This window comes from Ptychodera flava, chromosome 16 (genome assembly GCF_041260155.1).
Source record: "Ptychodera flava strain L36383 chromosome 16, AS_Pfla_20210202, whole genome shotgun sequence".
Classification (NCBI taxonomy): domain Eukaryota; kingdom Metazoa; phylum Hemichordata; class Enteropneusta; family Ptychoderidae; genus Ptychodera; species Ptychodera flava.
Genome location: NC_091943.1, coordinates 3,806,145 through 3,833,866, shown reverse-complemented (window position 1 = coordinate 3,833,866; position 27,722 = coordinate 3,806,145). Strand labels below are relative to the sequence as shown.

Sequence of the window (27,722 nt, the reverse complement as noted above, 5' to 3'; positions counted from 1 at the left end):
AGCTTAAGGAATGTGGTTACATTCGCGATGTTTTATTCGAAATTATTTATTTCTTCTAGGGCAAATGCACATAATTTATGCTGTTGGAAATACTGGCCGCTCATAAACAAGACAATAAACTCAATATTGTGCATCTTTACTTTTATTGTCAAAGTACCACCGACACCACAAAAAACAAAATGGTTCAGTCCAGGTATTTGCAACTCTGCCATCCGACTGGTCAACAGGAAATCAACCATAGGTGTCTTTTGGCACGCGTATACGCCAGTCACCTAGGCGACGGTAATCCGCACCACTTATCACCATCGGGAAGGTACTCCTCCCTCTATACCACTGGCGATCCCGCCCTCAAGGCACTGCGTCATTCGACCAAGCATTGTTATTGTAATTTCCTGCATAAAATTAACAGCGAGGTTAACCGGTCAAATCCTCTTGGCATTTCCTGGCATGTAGGCAGACGATACACAGCTGTTGAAAGTGTTTGCACCGAGAGCTGATGATCAAACCACAGCACTTGAATGTGTACAAAACTGTGTTTGTGATATTCAAAATTGGATGTTCGAACATAGGTTGAAACTTAATGATAACAAAACAGAAGTTGTGATTTTTGGTACCAAACAACAGCTCGCAAAATTAACTTGTGACTATGTTCAAATTGGTAATGACAGAATCAAAATTGTTAACAAGGTTCGTAATTTAGGAGGATATCTTGATTCGACCTTGTCGATGGAGCACCATGTCAACCAGATTTGTAAAAAAGCGAGTCACAGCTTATACAACCTCCGACGTATTCGTCATTATTTGAATCAAGACACTACTGAAATTCTTGTTCACGCTCTCATTAGCTCCCACCTCGACTACGCCAATTCAATCTTATACGGCATGCCAAATCAGCATTTTAATAAATTACAACGTGTTCAAAATGATGCAGCAAGAGTGGTAATGCATCTGAGAAAGTATGATGGTGTGACTGACTCACTGATCCAACTTCACTGGCTTCCAGTAATGGCCAGGGTTAATTTCAAAATTATTTGCAGTTTTTAAGGCTTTGAGTTGTATGGCACCACAGTATATTTGTGACTTGGTAGAAAGAGTCAGGGTCAATAGGTATAATCTGCGGATAAATTCCAGTATGAATCACTTAGTACCAAGATCTTTCAACAAGTATAATGATCCAGCATTTGCAGTTTGTGGTCCAAGGTTATGTAACTCACTCCCTCTTGAATATGCATAAAAAAGTGCATAACAGAAATTCAACCTTTTAAATCAAAATTAAAAACATTTCTTTTTAAACAATTTTATCAACTGCACTAATTAGACATGATTGGACATTTTATGGGATTTTTTGTTTAAATCTTGTTTTGTATTTTTATTGAATGCATACTTTATGCATTCAATTATAAATTCAATAAATGCATACTTTGAATATTTTATTGTAGAAAAAGCGCTATAGAAATATATTAAACATGAACATTAAACATTAAACATCTTTACAATCAACTGCATGAGTTTATCCTAATGTACAAGTATAACCCTTAAAAAAGACAGACTGTGTCTAAAATGCACATGACGTCAGTTGGAATGTGTAAACTTTACACTAAATTATATGTCAGTTTAAAATAATTGCAAATAATCTGTCACAGAGGTGTTTTTGAGGAGCAATATAATGAAAGAATACACTAAGGCCAATTTCTCCCTATGATCAGTAATAAACCCTAAAGCCGCAGTTGTACAAAATTGGAGACGAATTTAAGGAATATAGCATCAGTCACGTCTATTATCCATATACTTCGCATCAGAATAGTAAGAATAGTCCGGGATTAAAGTTGGCGATGCATCAAAGATTTACAATTAATACTTTATTGCAATCAGCATACAGATGTACTGTAATGATCGTTCAATAAACAGACACGTGATAAAAAGATGTAGACCTTTGTCATATCATTCACCGACTATCTGCCTTTCGAACAATGCAGAGTGTTTTGAAGACACGCGACAGTGCCAAACAACTATTTTTATTGGACTAAGGCACGCGACAACCGACTGAATTATTTGTTTCCAAAAGGTCCAAGTAGGAGGCCAACAGGTTCACGCACCTGCTGACTGATGACCTTGATTGTCAGACTTTGTTGGCGAGGTTGCTTTGAATTCTACAGCGATACAATCCTGTCTGCTGTTTTTTCACTTCCATTTGGATGAGACCTCGGGCTGCTTTAAGTCGACACAGCTCACCATTGATCGAAACACCTAGACTGACGTACTACCAGTTTGTCATAAAAGGTCCATTGTAGTGCGATTATAGGCGATTCTGCAGCAAAGCTCCTAATACTGCAGAAAAGTGACTATTGCTACAAGACTCAGCAATACGCGTGTAAATAATTGGGACATCGTATAGTAATTTTTATTTGGTACGTCGTTCAATGTAGAAAGAGCATGGGCTAGACCTCACAAACAGCGAACTCATTCAAGACTAATATTGTTCAAATAATGATACGATTAACCACTAGTCGGGTCGGAAGGTAGGGTTCCCATGCACCCCATGGATATATTTTTTTAACCTACATTTTTGTAATCCTTAGGGTCTATAGTTAATGAATTTTGATGTTCCCAAAATCAAATATTGTCCCATGGGGTTCATTTGGCGCCATCTTGGCCGCCATCTTGGCCGCCATCTTGGATTTCAACAATGGGGTAGGGGTCACATATTTACCGCTCGACGGAAACAGAAACAATAAAATACTACAAACGTTATATTTTTAGAAAGCCCAGATTATGGCCTTTTCATTGATATATAACTTAATGGGGATAAATTAATATTCGAACGTCGATTAGACTTTATATCGGCCATTGACAGTAAATCGTAAATTTGCTAAATATCAAACCCAATAATTAAGTTCCCGTTCCTCCAAAAAAATTTTCATAAGATATTTATATATTTTTTAGAAGAACTTAGTGCACTAAAAAAGAAAAACAACATTAAAAGTATGTGTCTTGAGATTTAGTGGATGCATGAGCTTGTTTTCGTAATAGTTGGTATGCCACATATCCGTGTTTAATATAAGGGGTACGGCTAATGTTTCCCTTTCTGTTTCGAATCATGAATGATGAAAACATACAAATTTTACATTTATTGTAAGTGCTGAATCAGGCCTTTTAAAACGTATATAGATTAATGGGGAAAAGTCGCATATTTCAAAGTTACAAAGCTTAAACCTTTCAGTTTGTGTCGATTTTAAGTGATTTTTTATTTAAATTATAATATATTGGGTATAGGGGTAATGTTTCTAATTCTGCCTCGAACCATGAATTATGAAACCATATAAATGTTATACTGATTGAAAGCTCTGAAAAGGGCCTTTCTAAACATGTATAGTTTTATGGGAGAAAGTTGCATATTTTAAAGTTACAAAGCTTAAGCCTTTCAGTTTGTGTCAATTTTAAGTGAGTTTTTTAAACAAAATTATAACATAAGGGGCAGGGGTAATGTTTCCCTCTCTGCCTCGATTCATGACTCATGAAACCATACAAATGTTATTTTGTTTGAAAAATCGGAAAAGGGCCTTTCTAAACATGTATAGCTTTATCGGGAAAAATCGCCTATTTGAAAGTTACAAAACTTAAACCTTTCAGTTCGTGTCAATTTTAAGTGATTTTTTAAAATAATATGCACAAAAAAGTTAGTCCGTAGGCCAGGTATCGAAATCATCCCGTCTAAGGCATTTTACCCACTATGATTTCTGTTAGCTGGTATTCTCAGCTGTCATAATCTGCTTAATTTGCCATTTAACTGATGGTGGTAAGAGTGTAACGACTTGTTTTGTAGGGGGCTGTCACGCCCTCACTAGTAAAATAGGAATGGATTAGGGGTAACATATTTACCGCTAGTCGGAAACAAAAACAACAAAGTACCATAAACAATACATTTTTAGAAAGCCCAGATAATGCCCTTACCATTGGTATATAACTTAATGGGGATAAATCAATATTCAAACATCGATTAGATTTTATATCGGCCATTTAATGTAAATTGTAAAATTTGCTTAATTTCAAACCCAATAATTAAGTTCCTGTTCCTCCAAACAATTTTTACAAGGTATTTATACATTATTTTAAAGAACTTAATGCAATAAATAAGAAAAAAAAAACATTAAAAGTGTGTATCTTAAGATTTATGGGGTGCGTCGATTGTTTTCCTAATATGTGGTATGCTGTATACTCTCTATAATATACATTTAAGGGATCGGGGTTAGGGTAATGTTTCCTTCCTACCAAACGTAGCGCTAGCGATAAATGGTCATGACCATTAATTATTTTTCACTATGGTTTCATGCAACGTGTTTAAAACCGGGGTCGAATATATACATGGTCACCCATTAGTTCAGTTTGAACATGCCAAACAATATAAGTAGCTAGTTTCTCATATCAAACCGCAACTTTGTCCCTTTAAGTTCCTGTTCCTCAAAACAATTTTACAAGTCTTTATATATTGTTTTAAAGAACTTAATGCAATAAAGAAGAAAAACAATGTTTAAAGTGTATATCTTGGGATTTAGAAGCTGCATGAGCATGTTTTCTTAATATGTAGTATGTCACATACCTCTCCATAGACTTATGGTTTGCATTGCGTTGAGGAAGAAAATGCTAACTGGAGATAACCGTAGCTTCTAGGTAATTTTTGTGTCTTGTGCTTCCTGTGTTGTTTGTTGAGTCCGTGTGGACTTATGTTTGAAATTATTTTTCTTGAGTTTTTTCTTCGTATTGTGTATCGGAGTCTTATTCTCGGTATGAATTGATTTGTGTCTTGTGAGAGATTGATTCTGTTTGGACCTTTTGGTGTTGGAATTATTTTCAAGCCTTTGCAAAGAGCGTTCATTTCTATAATTGTTTGATTTGTGTGAAGAAGGATTCTTAGTAAATCCATTTTTTTGTTGGTCACTGTGTTTCATTTATGTTTGGTATGTTGTATTATTATACACCTACTGCCGTAACCTATGGGAGTTTGACAGTCCAATAACTTTCCGTATTTTGTATAGTACGCGGAGTCCCGAATACGGGAGACGCGCGACGCGCCTGTTTGACCTTTGACCTAGCGATTATCGGATGTAAACAAACTATTTTACGGTGAGTTATAGACATAATAACAACTTCCACCAAAATGTATTCGTAGTATAAGGTTTAAAACACGCTAAACACAAAACTGAGTCTAAATGCAATTGATTTTTATTTTAAAAAACTAATTAATTGAAAACATTCAGCGAAGTTTGCTTGTACTGCACTGAAAATTAATTGGCTTCGTGCCAACGCAAGGGACTTGTACTACGGAGCGCGTTCCACCCATATCGCGCATGCCGCATCCCTCAAAATTTACCATAGAATTAGTTTATATGGACGATTATGGAGGGAGGTGTATAATAATAGGGTTATACACAAAATACGGCCCTGTATGGACTCGGGCTCAGTGAGTGACGTATTGGACTCGCCTTCGGCTCGTCCAATACGTTACTCACTAAGTCCTCGTCCATACAAGGCCGTATTTTGTGAATAACCCTATAATATTGTGTGTTGAGATCTTTTGTTTATCATTTTGTGCAGTTATTTTTGCTTTTTTAGTTTCATTACGCCTTCTGTTTCTGAGTTTTCAACACAATTTTGTGTGTGGTCATGTTTTGCCATTGTGTTACGGTAGTACTATTTTAGGGAAGTGCGGTGGCCTTTGAAAGGCCTTTTGGTTTTGGTTTTGTACCGTAGTATAAGGGAAAACCTGACCTATGGTCGTTGCTTTGAATGTTTGTGTTTGGGTTGTTTAGCCTCCTTTTTGCCTATTGAAATAATTTTTTTACTATAACCCAAACGGGATTCGAACCCCACACACTCACGGCAACATCGCCTAGCTGCTAGGCTTCGAAAAAAACCAGTCGGTTACCGTTTCCAACCCAAAACAGTTGGTCACAGCAACCGACTTAGATTTTACAATCCTGTGCGCGACCGAGCAACACAGTGTGCATAGAGCAGACGACACACAGACACAGTACAAACACACATATAGTAATCGGAAAAGCACGAAACTTTTTACTGAGCTATCAGACATGCCAAGATTCCCCGGCACAAACGCTGTAGGTTCGAAATCATTTCCATATGAAAAGATACCTTACTTGAGGTGTGAACTGTCTGTCAATCGGTGATTTCTCTACAAATATTACGGTTGATGTCATATCATAAACATTGTGATCTTTTGTTCTACTTGATCGGTAGTTTATTTACTCTCTGGGGAGTCATAAGCCGTTAATTCGGCAATGCGGAATGTTTCCGCTTTCAGGGGATTAGTCTACCTACATGGTTTGTGCCATGTATCGCCTTATGTCCCACCCGGACGAAGAGGACTGAATGAATGACATGGTTTGTGCTGGCCAACCCCCTCATGGACAGACTCGGGGACAAGTTAATATCCACCAGCAGAAACTGTCCACTCAGGTTAAAGAAATATTTTTTTTTACTATAACCTAAACGTGATTCGAACCCCCACACACTCACGGCAACATCGAATCGTCTTTGCAGTCTTCCATCCTGCGTTCTGTGTAGGGAGGGTCTTCGATCTCTCTCTTAATTTTGTGATGTACAACTGTCTTGTATTCCGGTGCTTTATTTGGTGTAGAGGTAAATAGTTAGAGATCAGGGTGACAAATTGATTGCCATGGTGTCTTTCCAGGTGTTGCTACTTTTGAAGGAATTCAACACTCTGTATTTTGGTCTGGCAAGTATGTCTTTAAGGTGTACCTGTAGGCTACATTGTACTGAATAGGGGCCACTTGGGTTTCAACACATTCGATACTCTTCGCTCTCATGGAGGTACCATATCTCGCTTATACCCCTGCTGTATGATAGTAACTGGATCTGAAATGGGAAAGGCTGAATTAATATCCATCTTTGCTAATATTAATTCTCGTTTGGCTTACAGATTGCCACCTCTACTTGTTTCAGTGAAAACTTGACTTTCAATTGGACAAAACATTTAGTATGACTTTCTCCTGTGTGTTATTATGAAAAAACAGGAAAATTGCATACATGTTGTTGTCAAATATCTCAAGTGTTAGATTGTGAAAGGGTAGACTTCCCTGTGTAATCATATAAATGAGTTAAGGACGGAGCGTCCCTTTAAAAGAGCGTGAAGCTATGGCGGCGTTCATTGTGTAAGTTGACACCAAACAGGCAGTACGCGGGCACGCATGCTCAAGAAGATGCCACTTTTTAGTTTTTTTCCGGCCGCAAAAAACGCAGACAGACTGCCAAGCGGTCAGCGCGAAGCTGCTGCCGTCGAACTCTGTGGTTATATTCAAATTCTAACGCGACTGGAAGACAATTTTTTTAGAAAATTCGAGTGGGATGGGGAATCACTGACCGTTGGCGATTTGAACCGACCGTCAATCAAGTGGCGTTCTCACTGCAACGTTTTCGGTGGCCCAGCACCGCCCCTAATCCGAGTCCGACTCAGAAAAGTAAATGAGAACAGTTCCCAACGCCCCTGGGCCACTGTTAATTTAGGACGGAGTCGAGGGGTGGACCTGAGTCCGAGCTTGGACTTAACTTCGGCGCTTGAGTCCGTGTGAACGCATCGAAAATTAACAACGGCGGAAAAACGCCTCCACACGGCGACTTTAGAGCACATTTTGAATGTGACCTACAACTGTTTTCAGTTGCCGCTGTGAGCTCAATCATATAATAAAGGGAAAGCGGCTCCACACATCGCCTATACTATATTTTTTGTTCACTGTGTTCATGTTCGATTTTGTGCGTTTGGCTATTGGTGTAGATGTAAGCCATGGCGAGACGTAGCCGTACACTGGCTGTCGAATGACATTGATCCTTTGACTTTACGTGTCGAAAACAGTGTGTGGTCTCTTCCTCAGCCGCTTTTTGGTTCTTGCCCTCCTCGGACTTCTGTTGCACTGTTTGTTGCTTAAAACTTGTCTGTGTTTTGTCCGTCCAGTAAGCAGGCTAGAATACTTATATTTGGGTCAATTTGTTGTGTTTCATTTTGTTCGGTCTTTTCTGTAAGATTGTGTACTTGTGCATTTATGAGTGTGTCGCCAATGTTTGGATTTCTCTTGCTCTGCGTCTATATATGCGCCGCATAGACGTGTGTTCATATGCTTCTCAGGCATTTGTACACACGTCTATCGGGCGCATAGACCCAGAGCGGAATAGCTCAGGTGACTGTGGTATGCGATGATCGGTTTCACCGTGAATAAATTCTTTAGTGTTTGGTCTTTTTCTATTTCTTCCCAGTTTTCAGGAGTGCTTGTTTGATGTCTTTTGTTTTGATATGTGGGCTATATGTGGTTGAAAATATCACTTTATTAGTGTTGGTGTGTGTGTTGTTTGTGATTTGTTGTGTAATCTGTTTCCGCATTGATGTACGATATTTCTTGTTCTGAATATCCTCGTTGTAGTAATTTTTCATTAAATGTTTTGACTTTGTTGTTAAAGTCCTCTTCGTTGTTGCATGTCTTAATGTACCTTAATGTTTCATCTTTGATCAGGCCCTTTGAAGGTTCATTTTGGATGACAAGATTCCCTGTGTAAGAACTGGAATGTATCTGTTGGTTTTGTGTTGTGTGCGTTCTAGTGTCGAATATGTTTTCGTTGTTGTATCGTTGACCTTTATAAGTAACTAGGTCAAGATATGTTATTCGTGTGAAGAACTTTCATATGAAAATTTGAAAGTAGGATGCATTTGTTAATTATTGTTGTGAATTCGTAGAGTTCGTGTTATGTTACAATAAAAATTAGGAAAATATCGTCTCTGAATCTACACCACAGTGATAATTATGTTGTGTGTTCACGTATGATTTTCAGTTCTAATTCGTGAAACGTGATGTCGGTGAACAGCCGATGCATTTTCGATTTGTGGATTTACATTCAACACTTCTAGACAGTCAAAATGGTCATGAAGACGACGACGAAGTCGTCTAGAACGCATATTTAGGGGTAGAAACTAGAGACATGTGTTCTCGACGTCCGCCATCTCACTATGTTGATGTCCAATATGACGGTAGAGCGCGTTTAGTTCGGCGTCAGTTTCAAAACAAAGGCCTAAACTTATGCGTCTGGACGCTCACAGTATTCTCAGGCTAATCCCCTGTATTTGCAAAGCTTCAACACAGACCTTGCAACGCCCAAAAAATCACAGTGAGAACAAGACTTATAACGCTTGTGTAAACTCTGTTTGCAGGATTAGCAAAAGGTGACAAAGGATTGAGATCAGTTTGTGTAATTAATGTTATAGAAATCAAACATAGTACTGGCCAGGTATTTGACTGGGAGGAGAACTCCACTAATGTGAAAAACTTCGATTGAAAATTGCGGTTCTAGGTGGGAATTTATTGGAGTAGATTACAGTAATCGAAGAAAATGGTTAAAGGCGCCCGTCTCAATCCCAGGTTCTCGCATTAGCAAATGTGTCAACAGCCCATTAACAGTTTGTCATTCTTTTGTTTTCCATTGAATATTTTATCAAGGAAATAATATTTATATTAGATAAATCTGATAATTGAGTGGGGGCTTTAACTCTATAAAAGGCGTATCTCGGACTGCGGGGACCTAACTATGGAAAAACAGAACAAAATACTTGCCCAATGTATAAACTGTTCATGTATAGTACAGGCAGTACTGTACAACATGGAATGTACAACATACAAATCAAAGAAATGGCAAATTTTCTCAACTTTTTATAAAGTTTGTATTCCATCATTACTGTCGGGATTAGGATTTTCTCAATCTATAAATGAGCTATTACTTGATTACACCTTGATTCAACATGACTGATATTTTGCATTCGCCACGCAACTAGCCACGCCCAGTCCCTGGGATCGCGCAAAATGAATTTAACGAAGTTTTGAACGCTTTTTTTGTGAATTGTGTAAGAATGCCCTCTCTGTGGAGTATAATGTGTAAAGCCGTTGTCTAGCTCGCTTGACTCTGATGATTATGTTGACTTCTTTTTTCTCAGCTGCTGGTGGCTGATCTAACTCGAAAGTTAGATCAATCTGGTCTCTCTGATTCGGTCATGCTGGTGGAATGGTGTCTTCAAGCATGGACCCTAAAACGTCCGTTTTAGGGTCTATGCTTCAAAGAAGTCAGGGTCTAACATTGGCTAAATGTCATCTATGATAAGAAACTAATGATAGATTCACTTACAAGGCTTTTTAAACATTGAGGTGTCAATGGGAATATAAGCCTTTTTAGTCATTTTCTTAGGTTTGTCTCGCCTTCTTATTGCCTGGTGTATAGAGTGTTTGTTCGCCTTCTGTTTACTATTTAGTTGCGTAATTTGAATGTGTTCTGTGACATTTGGCTTTTCGGGTTTTAGTTCCAGAATTATTTTGCTATTGAATTTTAGTACCCAGTCGAAAATGTAATCCTCATTGGGAGTATATAGTGTTCTGCGTTGTAAAATAATTTCGACAAATGGTTATGATCTTTTGTTTTCTGGTAAGGAAGGTAAAGTGTTGTCGATCCATCTATCTTAGTATGGACAAGCTAGTAATGGTGATTGGTTTGAGCGATAAAAGATTCTCTCGTGTTCCCGTGTGGTATTAAAAGTAATACTAATAATTGGGAGCTCTAATTCGCCCAGACGGTCACGTGGACTGTCCATATATGTATGATTTACTGCACAGTTGGCCATTCCCATCTCCAAAGTGGGTTTCTTTCACACTGTTTTTATTTTTATCACAAGTTTCAATATACTGATATAATATTTATAAATGTTTTGGCCTCGAGAGCAGGTGACAATTTGCCCGACATATGACATTTAAGTTACATGCCGGGCATTTTCAAACAATTTTGCCACTATCGACCAGCATCAAACAGATTTTAACGAAAGTCAAAATAGCAGTGCGCGCATGGATATTTTACATCTAGCGTTAAGCGTCTACTTTGACGTCGAAAACGTCGAAGGGCTTCACTGGACCGGGTTACCATGGAAACCAGTCAGTACATCGTTCACCGGCCCGCTAACCTCCCGGGTGTTCCTATTCATATCAATGCACTGATTTGCACTCACATCGAGGCATGTCATACAGTAAGGTTGGGTATACCACTCGGTTTTGACCATTTCACTCCTTATACGCAAGAGTGGAGCTCGTGCGTATATGTTGTTTACTGATTAAAACCGTTTGGTATCCCTTCCAACTGGTGCTTCACTCGCGATACAATTCAATGAAAGGGATTAATTATTGCTGCTGTCATATCAACTTAGCATGAAGACTATGAAATCCAATTTAGAGTTTGTGGGTGTGAAATATATAATTTTTGACATATTGTTTTAAAATTATGCTCATTGAACTTGTTTACTTTAAAAATACTTTCATGCCGAAATGTCTCGAAAACTATTATGCATACTGTGATGCCTCATCAAAAAGTTATATCAATTTAAGCGATTTTGATGAAATCCAAGCTGTTATATAGCTGTTAACTTTCTTTCCCTTGTTTGAGTTATTGAAATGAGAAAAACGTCTTTTATTTACCATCATTTTAACTTTTTAGTGGTATTTAATGCCTTGAAGAGTATTTTTCATGTTCATTTTAACAAGTAAATATCAGTAAAGTAACATAAACTTTGAGTTAAGGCATTGTCACTGAAAAATTTTTTAGTTTACCCCATCAAGCCATATCTTGTTGGAAAAACAACTGCCTTAATGTGTCAGAGATATGATATTTATGTGGCTTCCTTATTTGCTGCGTTTGGTAGGAGAGGAAACATTACCCATACCCCTATCCCTTAAATGTATATTATAGAGGGGTATACAGCATACCACATATTAGGAAAACAATCGACGCACCCCATAAATCTTAAGATACACAATTTTAATGTTTTTTTCTTCTTTATTGCATTAAGTTCTTTAAAATAATGTATAAATACTTTGTAAAAATTGTTTGGGGGAACAGGAACTTAATTATAGGGTTTGAAATTAAGCAAATTTTACAATTTACATTTCATGGCCGATATAAAATCTAATCGATGTTTGAATATTGATTTATCCCCATTAAGTTGTATACCAATGGTAAGGGAATTATCTGGGCTTTCTAAGAATGTATTGTTTATGGTACTTTGTTGTTTTTGTTTCCGACTAGTGGTAAATATGTTATTATATTATTTTACTAGTAAGGGCGTGACAGCCCCATACAAAACAAGTCGTTACACTCTTACCCAGCATCAGTTAAATGGCAAATCAACAGATTATGACAGCTGAGAATACCAGCTAACAGAAATTCATAGTGGGTAAAATGCCTTAGACGGGATGATTTCGATACCCTTGCCTATGGACAAACTTTTTGTGCGTATTGTTTAAAAAAATCACTTAAAATTGACACAAACTGAAAGGTTTAAGTTTTGTAACTTTCAAATAGGCGATTTTTCCCGATAAAGCTATACATGTTTAGAAAGGCCCTTTTCCGATCTTTCAACCAAAATAACATTTGTATGGTTTCATGAGTCATGAATCGAGGCAGAGAGGGAAACATTACCCCTACCCCTTATGTTATAATTTTGTTTAAAAAACTCACTTAAAATTGACACTAACTGAAAGATTTGAGCTTTGTAACTTTAAAAATGCGACTTTCTCCCATAAAACTATACATGTTTAGAAAGGCCCTTTTCAGAGCTTTCAATCAGTATAACATTTATATGGTTTCATAATTCATGGTTCGAGGCAGAAAGGGAAACATTACCCCTACCCCATATAGTATAATTTTGTTTTAAAAAAATCACTTAAAATCGACACAAACTGAAAGGTGTAAATTTGAAACATGCGACTTTCCCCACTAAAGTATATACTTTTAGAAAGGCCTGATTCAGCACTTTCAAAAAATGTAACATTTGCATGTTTTCATCATTCATGATTCGAAACAGAAAGGGAAACATTAGCCGTACCCTTATATTAAACACGGATATGTGGCATACCAACTATTAAGAAAACAAGCTCATGCACCCACTAAATCTCAAGACACTTACTTTAAATGTTGTTTTTCTTTTTAGTGCACTAAGTTCTTCTAAAAAATATATAAATATCTTATGAAAAATTTTTTGGAGGAACGGGAACTTAATTATTGGGTTGAAATTTAGCAAATTTTACGATTTACTGTCAATGGCCGATATAAAGTCTAATCGACGTTCGAATATTAATTTATCCCCATTAAGTTATATATCAATGAAAAGGCCATAATCTGAGCTTTCTAAAAATATAACGTTTGTAGTATTTTATTGTTTCTGTTTCCGTCGAGCGGTAAATATGTGACCCTACCCCATTGTTGAAATCCAAGATGGCGGCCAAGATGGCGCCAAATGAACCCCATGGGACAATATTTGATTTTGGGAACATCAAAATTCATTAACTATAGACCCTAAGGATTACAAAAATGTAGGTTAAAAATATATCCATGGGGTGCATGGGAACCCTACCTTCCGACTAGACTACACGGTGCAGTTACCATGGATTACACGTCCTATAATGTTAAGCGCGTCCTTTATAATGTCACCATGTAGAACACAACAGTGTCTCAGGCAGATCTACACAGATTGTCTATTCGTAAAAAAATCAGAATGTCATGAACTTACCTATCACGACAAAACTTTGAAAAATGTTAGCAAGTCGAGCAGTCATTTTCAGTGGTCGAGCTAATCTGCAGAATCTTAAACAAAGCTAATAATGTATAGGTACAAGGCATTATTTTTTTTGTTTTTGAAAGCAATGAATCAAATATAAGTAAAATTCCCCGCAGTTGAAACCATTCTATGATTATACTTTAGAGAAATACTAAAGCTATAATTCTGAATAATCCGATTAAATACATAAAATTATCACAAGTTTTTGAATCACACTAAATGTTTTGACCTGTAGAGTGACGTATTACCTCTCGATTTAGCTACTGATGACAACATCTGCAAATTATGATGTTATGGTACGTAAATGAGACTAAATTACAGTGATTGACAATTGCCCGCCTCATTTCTTGTAGAATATCAACAAAGTCACGGCCCACGAAAAAATTACGACCAAAGAGTTGCGTGTACACAAAATGTTTCATGGAATTAGTTCAAAGGTTTATAGGCAACCGAACACAGAACCTATTGGTCCAGACCGTCACTTTTAGAAATACAGTGTCGTCTTTTACGTAAGCACTATTTTCATCCGCTGAGACTTGCAGTGGCATGAAAAGAGGGAATCTATTTGCAACATTCATGTCTCGTTTGGGTCTTTGCAACGACGATTAATACTGATTTGGTCGGAATGTATGAATCATGTCATCTCGTTCGCCCTGGTTGAACCACAGGAATGTGACTTTTTGTCTGAACGGCCATTGTAAGATAGCGTCGAATTTTCCTTTCATGATGACGAAGAATAGGGACACGTGTGTACCTTTACCGATCCCATCACCATTGAGGTAAATGCGTGCGCATATCTTGTATCCAAAAACGACTTGTAAGAACAACAGGGAGTAAATAGACGGTGTTAGCCTATAGTGACTGCTTCTTGTGTTTCTTTGAAAAGCCAGATATCTTCGAGAAAAGAAGTCCTTTTACTTGTCGACTCCAAAGAGTGCATGCATGAGGGCTGAGGGTCAAGGGTTGCATCTTGCCGAATAAATGGCTCAGTTTGATTTCAAGACTTTTCAGCAATGTGTGTACTTGTTCTCCGGTGTACACAGTATCACCACATAATTTTATGTTCCATCTCCAAATCGCCCTTACCTACAACTTTGACTTCCATTTATGTCGTCCAGACGAATGGTCTCAGCTTGTCTGTTTCTTGAGCTCTTGAGTTTTGTCTGCTCGAAACCTGCGTCATTTAGGCTGACGACACTCTAGTTTGACAAACGTAAACAAATACATTTTACAAGCCACTAACATGCCTTGTTTTTTGCGCAGGGGGCACCATTGGATATATATCAATGACAAGTTCAGGTCTTTTAAAACTTAGCTTATTGAGTAGATTTTTCAAAAGATCTCTTTGGTAAACTCTGAACTTTCAAGAAAATGGATAGTTTGGTGATTAAATTCTTTTCGATATTACTAGCAAATTGACAAACACGTCATTAAGTAAATTCTATTATCCACTTTTATACATTTTATTACACAGGTTCATATTTAGAATTGCCAAAAGATTAGTATAATAACTTTATTTTCAAAGTTTCACGTCATTTTTCACGCGTAGGTCTTTGGCACTTTCGTATAGATAAGAAAGCATAATCAATATAATCAAGCTAGGTAATATGTCTTTCGCCTTTACACGCTGTGAACACACGTTGTTCTATGATATAGCATTTCCTCAATTTACATCATCTGCTGTCATGGATAAAAAAGCGTGCATGTTTGAGATTTAAAGTTGGTCTTGTCAACATTCGCAGTCATTATTCATCTTTATTCGAAAAAAGAATAAAACCATTCCTAGTACACGTAAGGTCTTGTCAACATTCGCAGTCATTATTCATCTTTATTCGAAAAAAAGAATAAAACCATTCCTAGTACACGTAATTATACCTATGTATATGCAGAGTACATAACAAAGGGATCTATTCAAATGCATAGATGCAACGGCAACGGGGATTTCCCTCGCACATGCGTACTCTAAGTATGAAGGCAACTATACATTAGGTCAAATAATGGCGTTTGGCAGCCGAAATCAACTGTTGTTGAGTGTACCATGTGTCTGAAAGTTTCGCAACACTTCTCGAAGTCATAAGGTGGCAAAGTACTCATTACATAAAACAGCCATATGGGGCATCTCCATGGCCAGACTATTGACATCGGGATGTTAATAGCCAACCAGCAACCAGTAGAAAGTCCAAATGCTCTTGTGAATATGCCGTCCACGCTAACCACATGTAAAGCTTTGGTTTCTGCTTTGATTCACAGAATAATAAGGTTTGACACGAGTTACAGTCAATCGATGTCATATGTCAAAGGTTCCGTATCTCGGGTCAAATGTTGCAATGTTGCATTCCTTCGACAAGCTTCGCCCTTGCGAAAAATCAGTTATTATTGACCCCGAGCTGTCGACGCTGATATATTTCTACAACATTATTACTGAAACCACGAGAAACAAGTGGGCATCAACTTGCAAGAAACAACGACGTAACTTTGTTCGATTCTGAAAGTATCCGGGGGAGGGGTTTCGAAGGGTGTCAATAGCCATATAGGCATCTCCACGCAAGAGCTCATTGGGTTGTCTTTTGGATGGTTTCAGGCAACCGATTGGCCGATTGCCAGGATTTGCATTGTGCTTTGTTTGTGCTGTTGCAAACGATGTCAGAAGCGTCATTCGAGATCACGTCCAATACTGAAGCTGAAAACTGTCGTGAGTAGGACTGGACTCTATTCGATTCAGATTATAAAGGACAAATATTTTAGTGGTAACTTCGCAAGAACTCACTGATCTCGTTGCAACAACTACTGGATGTTATCAATTTGATTCAGTGTATTACTCATTAAAAACTGGAAATAAGATAGCACTGATACAAGAGCAGCGTGCTTTAAACTTCGATATAATGCTGTAGCAACAATAGATCGAGACACCGCTCAGAGAAGTTGAAAAGCACTTTTACCACTTGTGAGCTTCTGCATTTCAGTTTTTATTTCAGAAAGATGGTCATCAACAATGTCACAAAATTGTTATCACACCAATTGCCGATATTTCTGCCCAATACGACTGCATAAAGGCTACCATACAAATTATTACAGCAGCATCGTGGGCTTTTAAATGCAGGTAAACACAAAGTCTTGAAAACCAATATATCCGAATTAATCTTACATACACATTGACGACCGTTTTAGATTTTTGACATCATTTAAAATGACGTAATTTACTGCTGCAATAGTCTAAATTCCACATTACCAACATCGACCATCAAAGATAATAGTAAAATTTCTTTTAAGCAATTTTGAGCAAAAATATAAAACTTTCATTTTCTACGTACATAGACAATCTCCTGATGGTATTTTACATACGCTATGGTGCAACATCTGTTTGCTGATAATCTGCTTGCTAGAAATGATGAGTGAAATTATTACCAAGATATCTCAGCACAGAGAAAATGATGCTACCAATACTGTCTTTCTGCTCGTCGAAATGAAGACTGCATGCGACGTCAGCGTTTGTATCCACGTAAAGTTACTTATTCTCAAAACTCATTCAAACCAACTGCCAAAGTCTCTTATCCGCTTGAGCACTCATATTCAACACACCAGTCTCCAATCTTGCCGCAAAAAATGACATTTGCTTGCGTAGGCACTCCCACACATATTGCTTTGAACTAATTTGACTTTTTTTCGATTTACTATGGTCAACGTTATAATTTAAGGACAATTTAACATGTTTAAGATTTCTTACACAATCGGGAAAGTAGCTGATGTCATTTTGTTATCAATGTTTTAGCCTAGACTGTCTTGTTTTACAGAACGTTGTTATGAAACAGTGATATTAAATTTATATGTTGCTGTGATATTTGTAGAAGTGATAAGCTGCGCCAATGCTTCGGAAATCGGCTTCTGGACAACATATGCAAAATCTGGCCACAAATTAGCAACATTTCTCACGACATGGAGATACAAGCAGGTTTAGCTTTAGTATTTCGCGATTTCGGTTTCCAGTGCTAAGCATCCACGCAAACCCTCAAGTACTGGTGGGCAAACTTATCCATGTGCAACATTGTCAGTAATTTATTATCAGTTGTGTCATCGCCAAAGTTCTGTTACTCAAACAAGCTACTATAGCTACTTAGTCTGCTGTTTTTGTGGGCCGTCACCACTGTAGCATGCGCCTTAGATTATACACGGGATTTACCGCGTGTTGAGGGCTCTAAGCCTCGTGCAGCTAACATAAATCTAAAACACTTGAAGTACTTCGATAGCCTGCACATGAGTTATTAAAGTCTAGAACGAGTTCATCGGGTGAATGATCGATATCTCTCGTTCGTCCGAGAACGGTTTGGTTATCGACCGACCTACAGTCAAAGGATTGCTTTGTTCTACAGACCCTGGGGGAATATCAGTCTTACAAGAGGGCAGGTTAGACTTTGTTGACCTACTACACCAACTGAACAGTGTCATACTTTGAAGTTTCTTTTAAAAACCAGGTGTTCAAAAATATCACAAGAAAACACAAGTCACAAGCAGGATTTCAGCCTGATATTACATTTTATTGAAAATATTTTCAAAAAATGGCGATACATCATTGCATACCATCATATACGTACCTGCATTTTTTTGCACAAATTAGAATTCGGTTGTGGTTTCTTATTTAGAATACAGGGACCTCGATTTACGAGCAGAAGTGTATATCCCCATTAATATTATTATATTGCAATGCGTGTGCCCAAAGACAAATTGTACCCTGACTGTCAACTAATTTTGAAAGTGACAACATTTTCATTCTGTACTCCGAAGAAAAAGAAAATTCTCTCATCAGAAACGCAGACCCAAGCACGCAACTTTACAGTTTGAAGAATGTAGTAAATACTTCAGAATCTATTTAAATTTAGATTGATGCGCGAAACATAACACTTAAAGACCACAAAACATAATTATAATGACTGAAAATACAACAATTGAATGGTATATAAAGGTACAAAGTTGAAGGCAAGCTTCAAATTCCTCCCAAGACAGCGTTAACTTTATATATTGCTCAGGAACATATAAAAATAAAAAATATCAATAGCTTGCTAAAATGTTGATCATCTGCTAAAGGGGCAAGAAGAATTTTATGACCAACCCTGGCATAATACTAGAACTTTCAAAATAATAACGTGAGTTAACCATGAGAGAGACGGAGAGAGAGAGTGGTTTATATCGGTACACAGTTGGTAATTGCTAGAAGGAGAAATTGATCTATATACTAATTTTTGACGCGATCGTTTCTTTGTATTGTATCTCTTTCCAGGGGTTTTAAGTGCAGCATCGTATCTGTAAATTTTATTACTGAAAAATATATTTTGATCATATATCATTAAATAGGTTAAAAAGAAGCAAAATCGTAGATATGATACTGTTCCTGTCGATAACTGTACAGCTGTAAGGCACATTTTTGTACATGTCAAATGGCTCACTTCTTACTTGATGTTCAAGAATTTTGCATGATATACCGATCCCAACACTTTGTTACTCAGGGAGCTCAAATATCACTGGTGTCCAGAACTACACTAAAAAAGCGGCGCTGTCTTTGACATAAGCGTGCGTTCGAAATTCCAACATTAACAGAAGCATAAATAAATTAACGGACACCCACTGGCGATGTTCATGTCACCTGTCGGTCGCTTGGAAGAAGGGGACCTGGATCTGGTTGGAAAGGTACCATACTGCCGGAATGGCCATTTCGAAATGGTGTAGTATTCTCCTCTCATCATAACGAAGAATATGGATACATGACACCTCTACCCATCCCATAGCCGTTCAGGTAGCTGCATACACACATCTTGTATCAAAATGGGCAGGCGAAAAAGTGAGGCGAGTCAAATGCTATACATTTGACCATATGTCGTTTCTCTCATTCTTCTGTTGAGATTTGTGATCTTCTACATCCGTCGCAGCTTGCCTCTTCCAATGCCTGCATTCTTAAAGCTAGCTCATCTTGTGTCGCATTCAATTTATCCACGCTTAGGGAAAGTCTTGATAATTCCATATGAAGCATAGCTAGGCGACAATTCTGACCGTCTACGTTGTGCGCATGCTCCCGTCCAACCTCAACCTAGATTTTAAGAACAATCACATGTTTAGAGAAATTGCTGCACCACCAACGGGCGGGTTATTCTTATTTCTAAAATATTGAAATCTTAGTCGTGTTTCTCTTGTGAAGCACAGGAATCAGAACGGAGGGAAATCAATTTAAAATGATTCATTTAGCAAGGCAATGTAACCCACGTTTTACAAGTTTACATATCAATGATATTGAAACTTACCAGAGTGCGACAGCCCATATCACTGGAATTACCTGTCTGCGAGGTAAGGTGTCTGGCGGTATTGGTAGGATAGGCTCCGTCAGCATTTTCTGCCCTCTAATGGGAAAAAGAAACCGAACGAAGGTAAGGAAAACGTTCGCTGAGAAGGATGTATTCTAAAAAACTTTGTCATTAAATAAACGAACTGGACACCTTCCGAATTGAAACACCGACAACGAGCTGAATTTTGCAAAGACACAATATGGATAAATGATAAGAGATTCATTAGTTTCACAAATTGTGTCCATGTGTGTGTATTTTTGTTGAAATCCTGTCTTCATGGGTACGGTAATTAATAAATTGTGTACTCGACAAGAATACCAGGTGTTACCGCACTGTTTATCGATACTTTTTCAGCTTGCCTTGACTCTAAGAAAAATCTAGCTTTGGTAAATTTCCTTCTCATCAAAATCGTTTTGCAGCGGTCGACAAAAGACAAATGACGTGCTAAATATCAACATTTTGCCGTCTGTTTCACGTTCAACGTGCTGTCATGGTGTTTTGGACATACAGTCAAACCTGCCTTAGCGGCCACCTGGACAGAGCGGCCACCTGTCTATAACGGCCGCTCCATTGCAGTCCCGACGTATTTACAATGTAATTGTACCTGCATAGAGCGGCCACCTCTCTAACGCGGCCAGCGGCCACCCTTTTGTGTGTTTTTGGTCAGTTGACATTGTGTATTACGGCCAGAAATATCTTGCCGGCCAACCAAAATGCCAAAATGCGTGAAAGTCGTACGGAAATTTTGAGTCGTTGCAAGAAATTTACATTGTATTGTATGCATGTCGTGTGTGGTGGTGCGGTGCTCTGACAATACTCAATAGGTGCTAAATACCGAAAAACGAAATAACAAAAGAGGTGTGGGGAAACCGCCGCCAGCAGTACTAAACGACAGTCCCCATCAATGCCCCCACTGACTAAAAAGTTTACGACACAATAGTTTTCACCAGCTTTTGTAAGAAATGCCAATATAAATCACTCAAGTTTAATCATTCTTCGATCAAGGAGTTACCGCGACTGTGCTTTAATGGACAACGCCGAAACTCTGATTGACACCTCGGTCCCTCAAGGGACTGTGTTGACAGGTTTTAGTTATGTTTTAATGTGCTACCCGCTTGAAGCATCGAACATGAAATTAGCATTTCTTAACCTTACGAAGCAAAATTAAAACACTATTTCCGCTCGAACACTCGGCCCGATCTCACCATATACACAGGCCGGCTTATCCACGGCAGCCATTGTTGTTTATCGAAATGTTGTTGGCGATCACGCTCACCATTGGTCGAAACAGGATACAGCGCCCTCTTCAAAAACATTTCTCTTCAAACAGTAAACATCAAACATGGCGGCCGAACGTGAGTGCCGTTGAGTGCCATGCTAGTGTACAGCGTAGGATATTTAAGTAAAAGTATTTTCAGTCATGTTTTGGAAAGATCAAACGTACTTTTCGAAAGCACAAGAAGCGACTACCACGTTGCCTCTTTCTTTGTCAGCGAAACAATGAACGCTGGAGCCGGGTGCCAACAACACCGGCAACTGTGTTCAATCATACGGAGTTTCACACGTTGCAGTGACGCTCAGCGGTAAGCTTTGTCGGCCCCGAGTCACAGAAGTCAATCGGCGACTGTCAAAAGTTTTTTGGATGTGATTGACATTTGTGACAATTTCCAATGCTATATATGATGGGTCGAATATCCAAACACCACCAGATCGATTCTAGCTACCGTCGAGCTAACATCGCAACGAAAATTACGTGCAGCATGGCTTCTAACAAGACTCATCACGCAAGGCATGACGTTGGATGACAGGGTGAAAGTCATCCAACTTCATGAGAAGGGGAAAGGTTCCAGAGCAATCGCCGAGATCATGGGTGTCGGAAAGACGCAGATCAATGGTATCGTGAAGAGGAAGGCAGAAGTGATGGAAGAATATGAGAGCAATGTTCCAAGTGAAAGAAAGAGGAAAATAAGGAAAACAGGTACGTTAATTTGTATACACATTCATTGTGAATGCTTTGCCCAAGCTGCTTATTCAGAGTTCAGAGTTGTGAGTTTTTACTTCCTCCCTAAGGCTTAACTTTATTTCGAAGATAACTTCAAGGGAGGTCTGTAGCCTATGTGTGTTTCAACTTTCAAATGTTTTTCCTCCCAGAAAATCCAAACTTAGTGTGGTGTCTCCTCCTGTTTTTTTATTCTGCATACCGTTTTATATGAGGATGGTGTTTTTATTGTACACAAAGCAAAATCTTATCAAGCTTTTCTGAAATAGGACATCAACACAGTTTGTGGTGTAACAAATCACTGACTTTGATTTTGTTTCATTTTTCTTATCCAGGCAATGAAGACATTAATGAGCTGTGTTGGGAATGGTTCAAAGATGTCACAGCACGCCGCCTTCCAGTAAGTGGTCCCATGCTTCAGGAGAAAGCTCTGAAGTTGCCAGTGATCTACAAAACACCGAGTTAAGGCTTCCAATGGTTGGTTAGAGTCTTTTCGCAAGCGTCATAATATTGTGTTTGGGAAGATGAATGGGGAGCGTGGTGACGTTTGTGATGATGTTGTCAGAGAATGGACACAGCGTTTACCAAGCCTTTGTCAAGGCTACTCCCCACGGGACATCTACAACATGGACGAAACTGGTTTATTTTTCCGGTGCACTACAGACAAGTCTCTACATGTCAAGGGCGAAGACTGCAGCGGTGGCAAGAAATCAAAGGAACGCTTGACTCTGATGCTGTGTGCCAATATGGCTGTGAGAAGGAGAAGCCCCTCATCATTGGCAAGTCACAAAACCCACGCTGCTTTAAAAACATCAATCCAAAAACATTACCAGTGGACTACTATGCCAACAAGAAAGCTTGGATGACATCAGATGTGTTTGAGAACTGGCTCCTGTCTTTTGACAGAAAGCTTGGTCGGCAGAAGCGGAAAGCACTGTTGTTCCTGGATAATGCGACGTGTCATCCACACATCAACCCTCGCAACGTGAAACTCATCTTCTTTCCTCCAAACACCACATCTAAGCTACAACCTATGGACCAGGGCATCATCCAGGCACTTAAGCTAAAGTACCGGAAGAGGCAGCTGCAACACATCATTGCTTTGATGGACGAAGACAAGTCCAAGACAGGTCCTGATGCAGTGAAGAAAACCAATGTGTTAGAAGCAATCTACTGGGTTCATCGATCATGGCAAGATGTGAAGGACACCACGGTGATGAAGTGCTTCAGAAAGGCTGGGTTTTCAACCTGTGAGATGGCAGCTGAGGAAGTCACTTGTGATGGTGATGGTGATTGTGAACTGGAATCTGCGGCACAGGAACTGTTTGGCTGTTCACTGCAGGATTTGATTGACATCGATTGTAATCTAGCAACAAGCAACAGTTCTTGCGATTGGGACAGGCCAGCGACAGAGTTGTTGTCACTGCAAACTGGAGAAGAAGACAGCGGTGAAGAAAGTGACAAAGAGAACCATGAAGATCCGAAGTCAGCCATCACCAATTTATCCACAGCAGCAGCAGCTATTGAAGACCTGAAACAGTTTGCACTAACTGTGGGCCATGAAGACATGCTTGATCAGCTACTGAACTTACGTGAAATCATCAACCAGGAGAGAAGCAAGAAAATCCAGACTTCTAGGCAGACTAAGCTCAGTGACTTCTTTGTGAGGAAGTAAGGACTGAATCTCTGTGGTTAGCAGCACTAATTTTTTTTCTGCCTTTAAATATACTATGAGGTAAATGTCATTTACATTTTAGGTCAATTCCTTCTGTTGCCCAACTGTAAAAATACTTTATTTACTGTGATATTAATAAAAATTAATAAAATACATTACATTTCTTGTTATTTTTTCTGTGTATATGTATCGTATGAAGTGTGTGGGTCTGAAATGTGTGTTAGAGTTTGTAAATCTGTCCCCTGCCAAACAGCTTGATAACAAGTCGACAAGTCAATTACATTTATACATTGTTGATTACGAATAAATTATCTGACCTGTCTATAAAGGCCACCTGTCTATAAAGGCCACTTTAGCAAAGTCCCTTGACTGGCCACTGTAGACAGGTTTGACTGTACTACCTAGATCTATGTGCAATCTGTTGTCGTAGTTTTGAAGGCTACGTAGATGTACCATGCCGAAAAATACCTTACTTTAACATCTTTACCTGCATTGCTCGGTTGAAGGTTGACTTGTCGAGCTTTCTTCTGCAGCATTCAAAATGTCCCTGCACGTAATGTAACAATGACAAAGTGAGGTCAAATCTCAAGTTAATTTATGAAATACGGTTTCATAAATGGATACTTGAATTGCTATACTTTAGGCAGAACTTTGTTTGGTCTTTGAATATAGTTCCGATTAACATCTTTCTTTAGAGTTATTTGTATGATAATTTGGTGTTTCACATGGTTAAATAAACGCAACATTACTTTTTTTACTAAACAGAATGTATTAACACCACCTTGTGTGAATTCGCTACGACCTAAGGATTCGACCAGATATAAATCAGTATGATGATAAAATAATCAATCGGCGGGTCATTTTCATTATGTACTAACCTCAAAGTCACGAAATGTCCCTCTCCAGCTACAGCGATTATTGGGACAGGTGACGATCATTGGCCACATATCCAACCTGGCACCTGTGTCCTGGTAAACCTAGATTTGAAAAACATTGTGACGCTATTGTAAGACTATACAGTACAACACACTTTGCATATCTTTTTTTTTCGTTTAAATCTAATTCAATCCATTTCAACAATCACAAAGTAATAACAACGAAGTCGGAAGAGCTTGACTATAGTGGAAAAACCATAAATAGATTTACGTTCTCTTTTGACAATTTCTCTCCACAGCCGTCATCGTCTGGGCAACCTGCACACATATGATATTGTTGTTGGCTGTTGAGAGATATAAAATAGGTATTAACAATTTTAGAAAGTTTTGTCTGATCATATCAAAGCAAATTCAGCCAGCCTTTCGACAAAAGAAGAGTCAGAGTAAGTGACTGTATAATTTCTGGCATTTAACATGGTGAACTAAACTGCAATTACAGTCGACACACCTAGAGGGACTGTGATGTAGATAATCAACACCAACTGAACATTGGCTATATCTTTTTATTCTAACAACTGTAGAAAATATATCAACGACAAAGGTACACAAAAGAACTAGAAAGAATATATGCACTTCTCATACTTAAACATATCGTCGATACAGGCCTTACAAAATCGATGACCACAGTATGTTTGATGTGGATCCTGAAGAGCGTGTGGCCCTGCAGTACATACGTATCTTGATGGCAGTCCTGTATGAAACATTGCTAAAGGATACCCTGCCATGTTGTAATTATTCTGTGCTTGGCAATTCTTGGTTTGCGACGAGGTCCTTTCTGAAATTAGAAGAAAGCAAAGTGATAATACACAATGTTACATGATTTCATTTGATATAGGGTTTTGTACCATTCGGATTCACCATTGTTACACTTTCATTTTACTATTTTAATTTATATTTTTAATTTTTACTGTACTGTACAGACCGCTGAGACAGTTTGTGTAGTGGTCTTTAAACAATAAATTATTATATTATTATTATTATTATTATTATATTATTACAAGTTTAGGGGCTATAAGTATTATATAGAAATCTAATAATAGTTCATTGAGGCTGTGTGGGAATTCTGATAAAGAGGTGTTGTATATTTTAATTTTGTCAATAGGGGTGACTTCCCATTGATGTACGTGCAGCGCAGTTTTCTTCCATCAAAAGTCACGACTATGAAAAAGATTTCCAATATAAATTAACTCTCTCTCTCTCTCTCTCTCTCTCTCTCTCTCTCTCTCTCTCCTATGAAAAAGATTTCCAATATAAATTAACTGTCTGTCTGTCTGTCTGTCTGTCTCTCTCTCAATTAACTGTCTGTCTGTCTGTCTGTCTGTCTGTCTGTCTGTCTGTCTCTCTCTCTCTCTCTCTCTCTCTCTCTCTCTCTCTCTCTCTCTGCAGTGAAATTGCTATGCTGCGACCACCGAACGAATATTTCCAATACATTAGGGGTATTATTAAAAGTTCATTATATAAATCTAACCAGTGTAGTCTGGCACACAGGTTATCGTAACGTTGCTTGGATAGTCGTTGGAGGCGGGCGGCCGCAGGTCGCCGTTTACTTAGGTCTTTTTTTTCCAAGTAAACGGCGACCTGCGGCCACCCGCCTCCACGACTATCCAAGCAACGTTACCTGCGGTCTGGCAGAGACCCTGCGATTCGCGTTCTTCTCTGTTGGAACACACGCGCGCCCTTCAGAGGCGCGACGCGATTCCCAGAGCATGCGCAATTGAGAGTGCGTGCGCGTGACAATAGAATGTCTCGTGCTATCGTGTCGTTAGCTTTAAAAATGATGGAATGTCAACAGAAACTGGAATTACTGGAATTACAGAGAATACTTTTCAGGATATCACACGTGAGTGTCTAGGTACCAAGTAGGACGTTTAGGAAATCCTTTCAGAAACTTCACGCCGCCTGTGGCCAATTTGTGGAGTATAAGCTTATAGGCTTACGTAACTGCAGCGTAAACAGTATTTCTACTGTACATACTGCCGGAACATATGCGATGGAAATGTTTGCGTTTCACGTCGTTCAATTATTCAGATGGAAATGCCGCCCTCTACTCCAAACTTTGAAAAAAACAGGGTGACAGACTTTGGAATGCTAACTCTTGTATAACAATGACGTAATTTAATGGGAAGACATTTGTATTCGAGCACGGCTACAGTACAGTTTTTGATTCGAGAACTCTCACCATGTCGGATTCACTGAAACAGTCAGTTGTATGCTCAACAATCCAGAGGGTGAGTCGAACTTTTTCCTATGTGTATGTAGAACTTGTGCAAAAATAAGCGAATCCACAGGCCTTTGGCGAATCAATAAATGCGTTTTTCACCAAGCTGAAAGGTGGAAAGATTAATTATTTTGTAGCACGTCAGTAGTTTGATATGACTAACGCCATTCACAATAATGCTGGCTATTCCATTGAGCATCGTGCTACAGGTCAAAATCTTATTCCCCAGGTTGATATACATACGTAGAGCTTTTTATAGAAACTATTCTATAGCCATTTACATTTCTTTATTACTTTTTGCGGTTTTGCGGTTTCCTGTTTTTTGTTAGCCGATTAGCCGGCACACGCCAAAACGACTAGTCTTTGCGGTTTTCTATAATTTTGAGTTGGCACGCGCCAAAACGATTAGTCTATCGCGCTAGTATTTCTGGGCACGTTTAGTCTCACTGTTTACCTCCGGTTGGTTAGCAACCGCAGTTTAATTAACAGCCGATTCTTTATATTTAGGGTAAATTGTTGCAATAAGTGTTTCCTACGACGTTCGCACAAGTGAGAGCCCTATACTATGTCAAGTAGGGAAGTATTAAACGTGATATCTTGTAATATTCCCCCCTTGTCTTGGCCTGCTGGGTTTTTAAAAAGTGTTTAAAGGTATACAGGCACCATGTTCAAATTAAGACGTTGCAACCATGGAAAGGGATCTAGCTAGTCATAGAGTTTATGGGGTCACGCCAGGTCACACTAAAATAATGCACCACTACATGGTCATAATTTTACTATAGTTAAACAATCAGAAATAATTTGTCTTCATTATTCTTCCTGGAATGAGACAAAGAAATTATAAATTGTCAATCCATAAAATAAATAAGTACCAGTGAATCTTGGGTGCTAAGGGGAATTGGG

The 27,722-nt window shown here is 38.5% G+C and overlaps 2 protein-coding genes across 2 annotated transcripts; one reads left to right on the top strand and one right to left on the bottom strand.

The window, feature by feature from the left end:
* Positions 1 to 19,485: 19,485 nt before the first annotated feature.
* LOC139114863 (uncharacterized) lies at positions 19,486 to 24,639 on the bottom strand. Its single transcript, XM_070676800.1, has 4 exons — positions 24,545 to 24,639; positions 24,154 to 24,213; positions 19,951 to 20,046; positions 19,486 to 19,739 (listed from the first exon to the last, which is right to left on the bottom strand). Exons 1-4 carry the CDS (start codon positions 24,611 to 24,613, stop codon positions 19,539 to 19,541), a joined length of 426 nt encoding a protein of 141 aa, XP_070532901.1. The 5' UTR covers positions 24,614 to 24,639; the 3' UTR covers positions 19,486 to 19,538.
* LOC139114848 (tigger transposable element-derived protein 4-like) lies at positions 21,784 to 22,457 on the top strand. The gene is made up of 2 exons (XM_070676792.1): positions 21,784 to 21,970; positions 22,327 to 22,457. Exons 1-2 carry the CDS (start codon positions 21,784 to 21,786, stop codon positions 22,455 to 22,457), a joined length of 318 nt encoding a protein of 105 aa, XP_070532893.1.
* Positions 24,640 to 27,722: the final 3,083 nt, after the last annotated feature.

Excerpts from the sequence above, each read along its gene's own strand:
- LOC139114848 (XM_070676792.1), top strand. The coding sequence starts at position 21,784 with ATGACGTTGGATGACAGGGTGAAAGTCATCCAACTTCATGAGAAGGGG. Across the intron at positions 21,971-22,326 it reads GAGGAAAATAAGGAAAACAG|GCAATGAAGACATTAATGAG; the intron begins GTACGTTAATTT and ends TTTCTTATCCAG.
- LOC139114863 (XM_070676800.1), bottom strand. The coding sequence starts at position 24,613 with ATGTGGCCAATGATCGTCACCTGTCCCAATAATCGCTGTAGCTGGAGA. Across the intron at positions 24,214-24,544 it reads GGACATTTCGTGACTTTGAG|GGACATTTTGAATGCTGCAG; the intron begins GTTAGTACATAA and ends CATTACGTGCAG. Across the intron at positions 20,047-24,153 it reads CCTTCAACCGAGCAATGCAG|AGGGCAGAAAATGCTGACGG; the intron begins GTAAAGATGTTA and ends TTTTCCCATTAG.